This window comes from Peromyscus californicus, unplaced genomic scaffold, assembly GCF_007827085.1.
Source record: "Peromyscus californicus insignis strain IS unplaced genomic scaffold, ASM782708v3 Scaffold_4__1_contigs__length_199733344, whole genome shotgun sequence".
Classification (NCBI taxonomy): Eukaryota; Metazoa; Chordata; class Mammalia; order Rodentia; family Cricetidae; genus Peromyscus; species Peromyscus californicus.
In genome coordinates, this window is record NW_026294562.1 from 100,808,650 (window position 1) to 100,822,734 (window position 14,085).

A 14,085-nucleotide genomic window follows, 5' to 3' on the forward strand; every position below is an offset into this window, starting at 1 on the left:
TAAGTTGCCATGTGGGTGCTGTGAACTGAACCCTGGTCCTCTGCAGAGCAGAAAGTGCTCTTAACCACTGAGCCAACTCTCCAGCCTGTGACACACACTTTTAATACTAGCAGAGGCTGGCAGATCTGTGAGTTCAAGGCCAGTCAGGTCTACTTAGCAAGTTCAGTCTAGCCAGGGCTATGTAGTGAGATCCTATCTTAAACAAACAAACAAACAAACAAAGAAACAAAGTTAGACTGACTTTCTGGGTATAGATACATTAACTGGATAGTCCAGACTCCATGTGTCCATTTTATTAATAATTGCAGGTGGCGGGCACTCTACCTATTGAGACATCCCCCTACTCCTTAATTTTTATTTTTATTCTTTTTTTTTTTCACTTGGAAAATGTTAGCATTTAATTAACCTCCCTGGGTGGCTTCAAGCCACCTGGACACAGGCACCTCCAACACCCTTTATCTTCTCTTCAGCTCTTCTGCTGAAAAATTTGGCTTTCACGATGACAGGCTGCTTAGGGAGCTTCCCCTTCCCCAGAACTTTGTAGTAGCCTGATCGCACAACATCGATGACAGGAGCAGCTCCAGTCTTGTTCTTTGCAGCATTGACGTGTGTCTGCTCACTGACCAGTGTCCACAATTTATCCAGGTTGACAGTCGGACAGAAGCTCTGGTTCCTCTTTAAGTGGTAATGTCTCATACCAACTTTCCCAGAGTAACCTGGATGATATTTGTCGAAGTTGGTCCTGTGGTGATGCCTCCAGCATTACCGCGGCCTCCTGGGTGCTTGCGGTGTTTACCGATGCGGCGGTGGCCGTGGCTCACGTGGCCCCGGAGTTTCCGGGTCTTCCTCAGTCCGGATGGCATGGCGGCAGCAGAACGGAAAGACTTATTTTTATTCTTATATTTAAATTGCTTCAGTAAAGATATTGCAGCCTCCTCCTCCCAAGGCTCAGGGACCATCTTGGAAGAGAGAGAAGAAAGAGTGTAAGACTGAGGAAGACTGGAGCGAAACAGAGTTTCTGGCATGACAGGGCCAGGGCACTCATGAACTCACCCCGGCTGTGGTTGCCTGCACAAGACCTGCACAAGGCCAATCTAGCAAACATTCGAGCATGGAATGGGAAGGGGCTCCTCCTTCAAGGGTCAACCTCACTCCAGTGGATGACCCTACACGCTGGCAGCACAAACTGGAGTCCACGGTTATTAACTAAAAGGAAACCAAAGCATAAAATGGGAGGATGGATCTGGAAGGAGTTAAGGGAAGGAGTTGGGGGTAAATATGATCAAAAATATTAAAAAAAAATATTGCAGCCTGACACACTGATCCAGTCTGTCAAGTCATTGGCTCACTTCATTAATCCAGATCTTCAACAGACCAAATTCCAGCAGCGCCATATCCCCACTCCACCTTCCTCTCTGGACTGACATACACAGAGGTGAGCGTTACCAATCTCCTAGGTCCCTCCAATCAAATCGACAAGCAAGATTAACTGTCACAACATCTTACTGTGACTTGTTGTTTGACACAGGGCTCATGTATCCCAGTCTGGCCTTGGACTCACTGTGTAGTCAAAAATGCTGCGGAATTTTTCTTTCTTTCTTTTTTTCTAAAGAGACTTATTTATGTATTTTATGCACATGGGTGTTTTGTCTGCATGTATGCATACCAGAAGAGGGCATTGGATCCCATGGGACTACAGTCATGGGTGCTGGGATTTGAACTAAAGAAGAGCAGCCAGTGTGCTTAACCATTGAACCATCTCTCCAACCCCCAGACCTCTAACTTCTGATCTATCTGCTTCCACCTCCCAAGTACTGGAATTAATAGCTTGGGACACCAAGCCTGTTTTCTCATTGTGATTTTAATTTGCATTTCACTTAAGGCAAAACTTTGAGCATATTTCATGTGCTTATTGGCCACTTAATTATCTTTTTTGGGGCTGGAGAGATGGCTCAGAGGTTAAGAGCACCGACTGCTTTTCCAGAGGTCCTGAGTTCAATTCCCAGCACCCACATGGTGGCTCACAACCATCTGTAATGAGATCTGGCACCTTCTTCCATATACATAATAAATAAATAAATCTTTAAAAAAATTATCTTTTTTGGGTAAAAGTGTATTCAGACCCTTTGCTCATTTTAAAGATCAGGTATCCTTTTATCGTTAAGCTGTAATAGTTCTTTATATACTCCGAATCCTTATTAAATATACTGTTTTGATATTTCTTTCAATCTGCAGGTTGTTTTTCACTTTCTTTGTTTTTTGAGACAGAGTCTCAGTATGTAGCTCTGGCTGTCCTGGAACTCACTCTGTAGACCAGGCTGGCCTTGAACTCCCAGACACCCTCCTGCCTCTGCCTCCTGAGTGCTGGGATCAAAGGTGTGTGACACTGTGCCTGGCCGTTCACTTTCTTTTTTTATTTTTTTTAATCTTTAAAATCTTTTATTTTTACTTATTTATTTGTATGTGCATTGATGTTTTGTCTGCATGTATGCTTGTTTAAGGGTGTTGGCTCCTCTGGAACTGGAGTTACAGACGGTTGTGAGCTGTATTTCAGGTACTGGGAATTGAATTTGGGTCCTCTGGAAGAGCAGCCAGTGCTCTTAACCACTGAGCCATCTCTCCAGCTCCACCCCCCCATCAATTTCTTAATAATATTATCTTTTGTTTAAGTTTTGAGATGGGTTTTACATTGTTCAGACAAGGCAGGCACTCTGCTAACTGAGCTACAGTCCTGCCTTTGAGAGTGTTCCTTACAAATAAAAGTTTTTTTAACCTTTTGATTTTCTAAAAGGTTATTTTTATTTTTATTTGTGTGTGAGAGAGAGCATGTGTGTGTATGTATGTATGTGTGTAGATTTATGCCATGTGTTCAGGTACTTGAAGAGGCCAGAAGAGGGCATCAGATCCTCTGGAACTGGAGCTACAGGTGTTTATGAGCTACCTGATGCTGGTATTAGGAAATGAATGAACAGCAGTCACCATTCTTATAATAGGTGAGTAATTGCTCCAGCCCAAGTTTTTAAATTTTGATAGTCCAATTTCGTTCCTTAAAAACTTTTGTGTATGTGTGTGTGGTGTGTTTTCTTGTAGCCCTGGCTGGTTGTCTCACTATATTGTAGAGCAGCAGTTTCTCAACCTGCGGGTCATCCCTTCGGGGTCAAATGACCCTTTCACAGGGGTCACGAATCACATATCCTGCATATCAGATATTTGCATTATGATTCATAACAGTAGCAAAATTACAGTTATAAAGTAGCAACAAAATAAGTTTAAGGTTGGGGGTCCCCACGGCATGAGGAACTAACTGTGTGTATTAAAGGGTCACAGCGTTAGGAAGGGTGAGAACTACTGTTGCAGAAGATGACCATGAATTTCTGATCCTCCTGCCTGCACCTGCTGAGTGCTGTGCGTACAGGTGAGCATGACCATGCCTATTTTCTTAAACCAGGGCTTTGTGCATGCTGGGCACGCTCTACCAACTGAGCTACACCCACAGCTCCTTGATTTCTTTGGTTTTTCTTTTTTCTTCTTTTTCAAAGCTTGAGACAATTTTATTAGAGTTTAAAAGCTAATCCCCAGGGTAGGCAAATTGTAAATCCATCAGCTGCCCATCGGAGGAGAATGGGGAAGAGAAGGAATAAAAACCACAGGTTTCTGAGGGAAGCTGCCTGTGGTGGAGGGGAACTTTAGGAAAGGAGTAGGAAGCCCAGAGCACCAGAACCACATGCTTGGGCTCTGGCCAGGATCGGAGAGAAAGAGACGGAAGAGGAGGAGGTTCAGCAGGAATTGTATGGCTGCTGGGAGGACCTGCTTGAAGCTTTAGTTTTTGATGTCATGTCTAAGACGCCATTGGCTAGTCTAAGGTCATGAAAACCGCATCTCAAAAATTATGGTTTATATACACACACATATAGACACAAAACTCACCATTTAGACCATTCTAGCATGTACTTTTTGGCCATTGGTGGTGGCACACACCTTAGATCCTGGGCAGCAGAGGTAGGCACTTCTCTGTGAGTTAAAAGGCCAGCTGGGGCTACACTATTTAATGCCATTTCATGCATTTACCATGTTGCAGGATATCATTTCTATCTGGTTCCAGAAACTCCTACATCCGTTACGCCATTACTTCCCATTCTTTCCTTTTGTTGGATCCTGGCACCCACTAATTGTCTGTCTGTCTCTATTCTGGACAATTTATAGAGATGGACTCATACAGTATGTCTCCTTTTGTGTCTGACTTTTCACTCAGCTTGAGGCTTTCGAGGTTTAGCCCGTGTCCATATTTTGTCATTTCCCTCCACCCCCCAAGCCAGGGTTTCTTTGTGTACAGTCCTGGCTATTTTGGAATTCGCTTTGCGAATCAGGCTGACCCCGAACTCGTAGAGAGACATGTGCCACCACCACCTGGCAATATTTTGTCACTTTTTAGGGCTGTATAGTACTCCTGACACAGATGTGCTACATTTTGTTGGTCCATCAGTCAGCTGACAGGGCTGCGGGCTGTTTCTAAAGACTTGTTTTGAGTGAGTGAGTGTTCTAGTGCCTGTAGCCCTGGCTGTCCTGGAACTCACAGAAATCCACCTGCCTCTGCCTGTTGGTTTTGTTTTAAATGTGGGTTCTGTGGGATTGAACTGAGCTCCTCATTCTTCATCTTCTTTTTTTCCACTTTTTTTTAAATTAAGAAATTTCTCATTCATTTTACATACCAACCATAGATCCCCCTCTCTTCCCTCCTCCCGCTCTCCCCCCAGACCTTCCCCCCATGAACCTACCCACCATTCCCTCCTCCGAAAAGGTAAGGCCTCCCATTGGGAGTCAGCAAAGCCTGGTACATTCAGTTGAGACAGGACCAAGCACCTCTCTCTGCATCAAGACTGTGCAAGGTGTCCTACCATAGATACTGGGCTCCAAAAAGCCAGTTCACGCACCAGAGATGGATCCTGATCCCACTGCCAGGGAGCCCCTTAAGCAGACCAAGTTACACAACTGTCTCGCTTATGCAGAGGGCCTAGTCCAGTCCATGCAGCCTAGTCCATGCAGGCTTCATAGCTGTTGATCTGAATTGCATGAGTTCCCACTAGTTTGGTTTGGTTGTCTCTGCAGGTTTCCCCATCATGATCTTGATGCCCTTGCTCACAGAATCCCTCTTCCCTCTCTTTGACTGGACTCCTGGAGCTTGGCCTGGTTCTTGGCTGTGGATCTCTGCATCTGCTTCCATCAGTTACTGGATGAAGGCTCTATGATGACAGGGTATTCACGAATCTGATTACAGGGTAGGCCAGCTCAGGCACCCTCTCCACTATTGCTAGTAGTCTAGGCTGGGGTCATCCTTGTGGATTCCTGGGAACTTCCCTAGCACCTGGTTTCTCCTTATCCCCATGATGTCTCCCTCTATCAAGATATCTCTTTCATTGCTCTCCCACTCCGTCCCTGTTCTAGCTGGACCATCCCATTCCCTTATGTTCTCATCCCCCATCCCCTACCCTCTATTGCCCACCCCTCACCCCCAGTTTACTCTGGAGATCTCATCTATTTCCCCTTCCCAGGGCGATCCTGCATCCCTCTTAGGGCACTCTTTGTTAGCTTCCATGGAGCTGTGGGGTGTAGTCTGGTTATCCTTTGCTTTACATCATATATACATACTTATGAGTGAGTACATACCATATTTGTCTTTCTGATATTTTCTAGTTCCATCCATTTGCCTGCAAATTTCATGATGTCATTGTTTTTTACTGTTTTGTAATACTTCGCTGTGTATATGTACCACATTTTCTTTATCCATTCTTCAGTTGAGGGGCATTTAGGTTGTTTCCAGGTTCTGGCTACTACGAATAATGCCGCTACCTTATTCTTCTATAGCAAGCAAGCACCTTATTGGCTGAACCATCTCCTGAGGCCCAAATATCCCCAGCCTCATGGCCTCCCCCCCACAACACCTCCAGACAAGGTCTCACTATGTTGCTCTGGCTCTCCTAGAATTCACTATGCAGACCAGGTTGACCTCGAACTCAAAGAGATCTGCCTGCCTCTGCCTTCTTAGTGCTGAGATTAAAGGCTTTTTTTTTTTCTTTTTCTTTTCTTTTTGGCTTTTCAAGACAGAGTTTCTCTGTATAACAGCCCTGGCTGTCCTGGAACTCACTCTGTAAACCAGGCTGACTTCAAACTCACAGAGATCCTGCCTCTGCCTCTGCCTGGAGTGCTGGGATTAAAGGTGTGTGCCACCACTGCCCGATACAGCTTTGTTCTTATATTTAGGCCTTTCATTTATTGTGGGTTAATTTTTGTATACATTGTGAGAAACAGATGGAGTTTATTTCTTTGCACATGGATATTCAGTTGTCCCAATATTCTTCTTATTCTTTTGAGTTGTAATGTATAAGTTTTGATTGGACAATATGTGTGAGCAGTAGATGCTATAACAGTATTTGTGTCTAGATAAGGGTATGGCCCTCTGCTGGACTAACAGCCTGGGAAAATTAGGTAACTTAGTGAAGAGTCGATCTGGATATAGGTTTTACTGTTGCTAGGTTACTGTACTAGAGGCGAAGAGCCAATAGAATCGATATATAATTATAAAGGGGGCTTATTAGATTGGCTTACACAATCAGAGGCTGGGTAGTCCCACAACAGCCATCTGCAAGCTAGAGATCCGGAGAAAGGAGTAGCTGCTCAGCCTGGGAATGTGGCAGCCTCAGGGCAAGGCCCAGTGATGCCACCCAGTGTGAGGCTGGAGGCCAGAAGCACAGCGCGGGTGGAGTCTGACGTCTGCGGACGATGACGGGGCAGAGCAAAGTGCATCCTTAAGAAGAACTGGACTTACCCTGGCAGGCAACTTCCTGTTCATTGATTAATTGATATTTTTAATTGATTGATTGGTGGTAGGGATTCAGGGTCCTATGGCATCTGATACACTCCAAGTCAGTGTGCTAACATTAAACTGTATCCAGCCCTTAAAATTTCCATTTTCCTCTTCTTCCCCTGTCTTCCTTCTTTATTTTAAATTTTTTTCTTTATTTTTATTTTTTTATTTTTTGTTTTTTTCAAGACAGGGTTTCTCTGTGTAGCTTTGCGCCTTTCCTGGTACTCGCTTTGGAGACCAGGCTGGCCTCGAACTCACAGAGATCCGCCTGGCTCTGCCTCCCAAGTGCTGGGATTAAAGGCATGCGCCACCACCGCCCGGCCCGTCTTCCTTCTTTAAAAATCATTTTGAAGCGCTGGATCCCTGGAGCTGTAGTTACATATAGGTGGTCGTGAGCCATCCTACCTGGGTGCTGAGGAACTGAACTTGGATCTCCACACGCTTTAATCCTCCGCTATTATACAAATTACAAATACTTCCTCCAGTTCTGTGGGTTACTTTTAAACGTCTTCAGTAACTTTCAAAGATTCATTTCTCTGTATTTTATGTGTATGCATGTTTGCCTGAATGTTTATGTATGCAGCACCTTCGTACCTGGTGCCTATGAAGGCCAGAAGAGGGCGTTAGATCCCCTAGAACGGGAGTGACAGGCAGTTGTGAGTCACCATGTAGGAGCTGGGAACCGAACCCTGGTCTTCTGTTAGAACTGCAAGTGCTCTTAACCACTGAGCCATCTCTCCAGCCTCTACTTTTTCCTTCAATTTTTTTTTTTTAAAGTCCAGAGAAGACATTACATTTTGTCAGTTCTTCCTCTAATGAAGCAAGATGATCACGTGGGTTTCTCCCTCTTTGTCAGCCTGGTGCAGTGCAGCGACAGATTCTTCTCCATGTATCATCCTTGCATTCCAGGGGTAAATCCTCCTTAGCGACAACATGGAATCCTTTTAACATGCTACTGGATTTGGGTTGCTTGTGTTTTGTTGAGCACTTCAGGCCTGTGTTCAGAAGAGGTGTTGACTGTGGTTTTCTCCTCATGTCTTGCCTTTGGTATCGAGGTGACCTGCTCTCAGACTTGAGGGAGGAGTGCGGCTTCCTTTCCATTGATTTGAACTTTAGGATTCTTGTTTGTTCTTCTTTAACTCTTTGAGGGAATTAACTAGCGAAGCCATTAGGTCTTAGGGATTTTGTCAGGACATTTTTTTTTTTTATAATTTATTTTTATTTCATGTGCATTGGTGTATTCACATGCATGTATGTCTATGTGAGGGCGTTAGATCCCCTGAAACTGGAGTTACAGGCAGTTATGAACTGCCATGTGGGTGCTGGGAATTGAACCCGGGTCCTCTGGAGAGCAGCCAGTGCTCTTATCTGCAGAGCCATCTCTCCAGCACCTTGTCAGGACATTTTTGATTACTGATTTAATCTCCTTCCTAGTTGCTATGGTTAAACAATGGATATTGACCCTGTATTTTGCAAGACTTGCTCACCAAGGTTGTAGTATTGGAAGGTGCTGTGGACCTTAATGGGAGGTCCTTAGATCAGTCTTGTCTCTCAGGTGTCAACAGTCTAACATGTACTGTGTATCAGTACTCATTCTAACATGTACTGTGTATCAGTACTCACTCTCACATGTACTGTGTATCAGTACTCACTCTCACATGTACTGTGTATCAGTACTCACTCTCACATGTACTGTGTATCAGTACTCACTCTCACATGTACTGTGTATCAGTACTCACTCTCACATGTACTGTGTATCAGTACTCACTCTCACATGTACTGTGTATCAGTACTCACTCTAACATGTACCGTGTATCAGTACTCACTCTCACATGTACCGTGTATCAGTACTCACTCTCACATGTACTGAGTATCAGTACTCACTCTCCATGTACGTGCAACTATCTGCCACCCTCACCAGAACTGACTGCTTGTACCATGCTTTTGAACTTCCAATACTATGAGTAAACAAACTTTTTATACAAGTGCAGCGGGGATTTTAATATAGTAATGAGAAATAGATTTATAGATTTGTGATAAGTCTGTTTATATTTTCTCCACCCCCCATTTCATCTTGACAGATTTTAACTATTTTTATTTTATGTGTATGAGTGTTTTGCCTGAACATATGTCTGTGCACCACACAGGTGCCTGGTGCTGCAAGAAGCCAGAAGACATCAGACCCCCTGGAACTGGAGTTAAAGTCACCATATGGGTGCTGGGAATTGAATCCAGGTTCTCTGGAGGAGTACCAAGTGTTTTTAGCTGCTGAGCCATCTCTCCAGCCCCCATCTTGACAGATTTGAAATTCCCAGGGATTTATCATTTTTTCTAGGCTATCCATTTGTTAGAACACACTTATTCATGCTAGAAATGCCTCACTGTCATTTCTGACTTTAGTGATTTGTTTATTATTATTATTTTTTTCAAGACAGAGTTTCTCTGTGTAACTGTAGCTTGAGTTTTCCTGCCTGGTCCACAGTCAGGACAAATCTCTTTCACCCACCAGTCCCACAGCCGCTCAGACCCAATCAAGTAAACACAGAGACTTAAATTGGTTACAAACTGTATGGTCGTGGCAGGCTTCTTGCTAACTGTTCTTATATCTTAAATTAATCTATTTCCATAAATCTATACCTTGCCACGTGGCTTGTGGCTTACTGGCATCTTCACATGCTGCTTGTCATGGTGGCGGCTGGCAGTGTCTCCCTCTGCCTTCCTATTTTCTCTGTTCTCCTCTCTGTTAGTCCCACCTATACTTCCTGCCTGGCCACTGGCCAATCAGTGTTTTATTTATTGACCAATCAGAGCAATTTGACATACAGACCATCCCACAGCAGTAACAGCCTTGGAACTTCCTGGAACTCACTCTGTAGACCAGGCTGGCCTCAAACTCACAGAGATCCACCTGCCTCTGCCTCCTGAGTGCTGGGATTAAAGGCGTGTGCCACCACAGTCTGGCTGAATTTAGTAATTGGTCTTGTCTTTTCTAGGAACCATTTTTTTCTCTTTTGATTTTTTCACTTTCATATAATTAATTTATGTTCTAATCTTTACTATTTCCTTCCTTCTGGTAGCCTTGGGTTTAGTTTCCTCTGCTTGTTTCTTAAATTCCAAGTAAGGGTTGTTGATTTTTTTAGACAAGTTCTCACTATGTAGCCTTGGCTGCCATCACACTCAACTCTTTGGTTTTTCAAGACAGGGTTTCTCTGTGTAGCCCTGGCTGTCCTGAAACTTGTTCTGTAGTCCAGACTGGCCTTGAACTCAGAGATTCTCCTGCCTCTGCCTCTGCCTCTGGAGTGCTGAAATTAAAGGTATGCACCACCACCTCCTGGCTTCAACTCTTTCTTTTTAAACTAAAAAATATCTCTATGTCTATACTTGTTTGTTGTATGCATTCTACTGCTCGAGTGTCGGTCTGAGAACCAACTGCTGGAGCTGGTTCTTCCCTTCCATAGTGTGGATCTCAGGGACTGAACTCAAATCGTCAGACTTGGCAGCTAGCACCTTTACTGATATTTTTATTGCTGTTTAAAGAATGTTGGATTTAGCAGCCCACTGCCTCCTGGTTAAATTTCTGACCAAAAATAAATAAATAAATAATAAATAAATAAATAAAAATAAAAAAGTCTGCCCTCAGTGTTACTTTGGATCCTTACACTTGAGTTGTTTGTTTCTAGCTGCCTTCAAGATTCTTTGAGAAGTTCAAGTGTAAAGTATAGTCCTACTGCTGTAGGATGTTCTGTATGTCAAATGTGTTGCTCTGACTGGTTAATAAATAAAACACTGATTGGCCAGTAGCCATGCAGGAAGTATAGGTGGGACAAGCAGAGAGGAGAATTCTGGGAAGTGGAAGGCTGAGTCAGAGAGACGCTGCCAGCCGCCACCATGACAAGCAAGATGTAAGGTACCGGTAAGTCACGAGCCACGTGGCAACTAATAGACATGGGTTAATTTAAGATATAAGAACAGTTAGCAAGAAGCCTGCTATGACCATACAGTTTGTAAGCAATATAAGTCTCTGTGTTTACTTGGTTGGGTCTGAGCGGCTGTGGGACTGGCGGGTAAGAGAGATTTGTCCTCACTGTGGGCCAGGCAGGAAAACGCAAGCTACATCCTACTTTGTGTCTCTGTGGCTGTGATGAGCATCAGGACCAAAGCAAACAGGGAGGAGAGGGCTTGCTTCACACCCCAGGTCACAGTCATCAAGGAACGGAGACCTTGGGGACGGCTGCTTACTGGCTTGCTCCTGTGGCCTCCTTATACAACCCAGGGACGCCTGCCCCCGGCTAGCATTGCCCACAGTGGGCGGGGCCCTCTCACATCAATCATCAAACAAGAAAATGGCCCACAGTCCAATCAGATGGAGGCAATGCCTCAATTCGGTTCCCTCTCTCTAGGTGACTAGTTTGTATCAACTTGACATAAACTAGTTAGTTTATGAGTTTATCTTACTTGCTGGGATTAGAGATGTCCATTGAACCTTGCATTTATATTCATGTCTTTCATCAAATTTGGGAAGTTTTCAGCCATTACTTCTTCTCTGTCTCCTCTCTGTTTTCTTTCCTGACAGGACTGAATGTAGCTCAGGATGGCCTCGAGCTCACTATATAGTTGAGAGTGCACTTGAATGCCTGGTCCTCCTGCTTCCTCCTCCTGAGAGCTGAGATCTCAGGTGTTCACCACCACACTCCTTTATGTAGCCTAGTCTGGCCTTGAATCATGACCTTCCTGCCTCAGCCTCCTGAGTACTGGGATTGCAGGCATGTGTTATCTCGGGCTCGTGTGTGTGTGTGTGTGTGTGTGTGTGTGTGTGTGTGTGTGTGTGTGTGTGTGTGTGTGTGTTAGGGGTCAAATCCAAGGCCTTACTCATGCTAGGCAGGCACTTTAGCTCTGGGTTACATGCCTACCCTGATATTCACACTTTGTTCACACAGTATTTAACTTTATCTATGTCTTCCTTTGGTTATTTAAGTCTGTTATTTGAAAGATTTTACCTAGCTGGATGTGGTGGTGCATGCTTAAATCCAAGAAGGAAGGCTGAAGAGATGACTCAGTGGTAAGTGTTTACTGCTCTGGGAGGGGTCCTGTGTTCGACTCCCATCACCCACAAGGTCACACACAACCTTCTGTAACCACAGTTTCAGCGGGTGACACCCTCTCTGCTTCCGTGAGCACAAGGCATGCACGTGGTGCACAGACAGACATGCAGGCAAAACATTCATATACATAAAATAAAAATAAAAAATTAAGGAGATCCCAGAATAGGGAGAGTTGGGCTAGGAGCAGTACTGTTCCAAGTTTGAGGACAGCCTGGGCTACAACGTGAGTTGAGGGCCAGCCAGGTGTTAAGTAAACCTGCTATTATACCTTCTTCAGGGACGGCCTCTGCTGACTTACTTTCCTTTTTTGAGTGGGACACAATGCCTGCCTGCTTTGCCTTGGTTTGCTTTGGGAATCTCTTCTCCTGGAGGTTTGTAAATTTTGACTGCTGTAGGCTGCCTCTGTGACAAGGGTCAGCATGAGTTTCTCCATCTCCATCACAAAAACGTTTTGGGGTGATGGTCTGACTATAAAGCCCAGTATAGCTTAGAACTGGCTCCACACATACTGGACAATCACACCACCAACTAAGCTACATCCCCAGTTTTTAAATTTTGTCAGATCTTGTTCAATGTTTTTCTCCTGTTAAATTTCATAAGACTTTATAATATTGAATAGGTAGCACACTGATATGGTTTAAAACTTGTCTAAAAAGTGAACTTTGACATTTCCTTTCTACTGCTGTCCCTCAGATAGCCAACTGTCTCCCCTTTGTGTGGTGGATTATGAAAACCTGAGTAAATACACCCATCTGTTTGATGCAACTGAGATTCGAATGCTTTTTGTTCTCATCGCTTCCTGTACTGGTTGTGGTGGTCTGAATGAAATGTCCGCTATGTTCCAGATAATTTGAAGACTTGGCCCCCAGCTGGTGACACTTAGGTGTGGCCTTACTGGAGGAAAGCATCACTGGGGGTGGAGTTTGAGGTTTAAAAGCCTCTCACCATCCCAAGTTCATTCTCTGCTTCCTGTTTATGGTTGAAGATATGACCTCTCACATCCAGTCGCAAGGCCTGCCTCCTTCCACCTTTCCTGGCAGTGATGGTGATGGACTCCACCGTCTAGAATTGTCAGCCCCAAATAAACCTTTTCTCCTATAAGCTGCCCTGGTCATGGAGTTTTGTCACAGCAACAGAAAAGTGACTAATAGGCTGGCAGAATAAAGAGATTTTTTTTTTTTTTTTAATATTCAGCTTTTATTTAGTCACTCACCAAATGCTAATAGGTTTTTACATCTGCCCTTTGGGGTTTCTAAATACACAACTGTACATCAGAACAAGAGAATTTACTTTCTAACATTTATACCAATTTGGTATTTTCCCCTAGCTGCTTTCTCTGGAACCTTCTAAACAATGTCTTACTTCAGCCTTAAGAGACAGGGTTAGTATTTAAAAGCAAAACATTTATTAGTTTTTTTTGGTGGTCTATCATTATATACAAATAATTTTCCTTTAACTCAGGGTTAAAGAAATCCCACTCAAAACTGCATACATTGATGTTTTATCTTGCACTTAAAAACCTTAATTTTGAAGTAGTTCTAAACTTACAGAAAAGTTGCAAAAATAATACAAAGAATTTCTGTATACCTTGCAGATTCTAAACGCCGACTGCAGCTTCTCCTCAGAGTGTGCAAGCATGCACGGCAAACTAAGATTCCTGAAATGGCTCAAGTTGCCTTTGTATTTTCTAAAACTAAGGCCATTCTCTTCAATAATCATAATTATAAAAGGGAAACATTCTCCTTCCATAGCTGTCTAACACTTGCTGTTGACGTGGCAGGTTGATGGTTTTGCTGATACTAGGCAGCAGCAGCATGCCCTCATGAGACCAGTGTCTACAGTTCAACTCACTTGGAATTTCTGCATTTGGTCAGAGGTGAGATTGTGGTTCTTTCAGTCAGTTTTATCAAGTCTGAGTACATGTGGGTCTTTTATTTAGTTTGTTCCACGGGGTCTCACATAGGTCAGGCTGGCCTCACAGTCACTTCCCAGGGATGATCCTCCTGCCTCCACCTCTCAAGTGCTGGGAGTACAAGAATGAGCCACTGTGCCCCCCCCCAAAAAAAAAGACAAAGACACAGATAGCTCAGGCTGGCCTTGAGCTTGTAGCTGAGGATGACT

At 44.0% G+C, this 14,085-nt stretch overlaps 1 protein-coding gene across 1 annotated transcript in view; it reads right to left on the reverse strand.

Moving 5' to 3' along the window:
* Window positions 1-384: 384 nt before the first annotated feature.
* Window positions 385-14,085, reverse strand: part of Clpb (caseinolytic mitochondrial matrix peptidase chaperone subunit B) — a 143,422-nt gene continuing 129,721 nt past the window's right edge. The window contains 3 exon segments of the mRNA XM_052761133.1: window positions 385-755; window positions 758-959; window positions 1,054-1,206. Of these exon segments, the coding sequence (XP_052617093.1) occupies window positions 421-755; window positions 758-959; window positions 1,054-1,206 (690 nt within the window). The 3' untranslated portion in view covers window positions 385-420.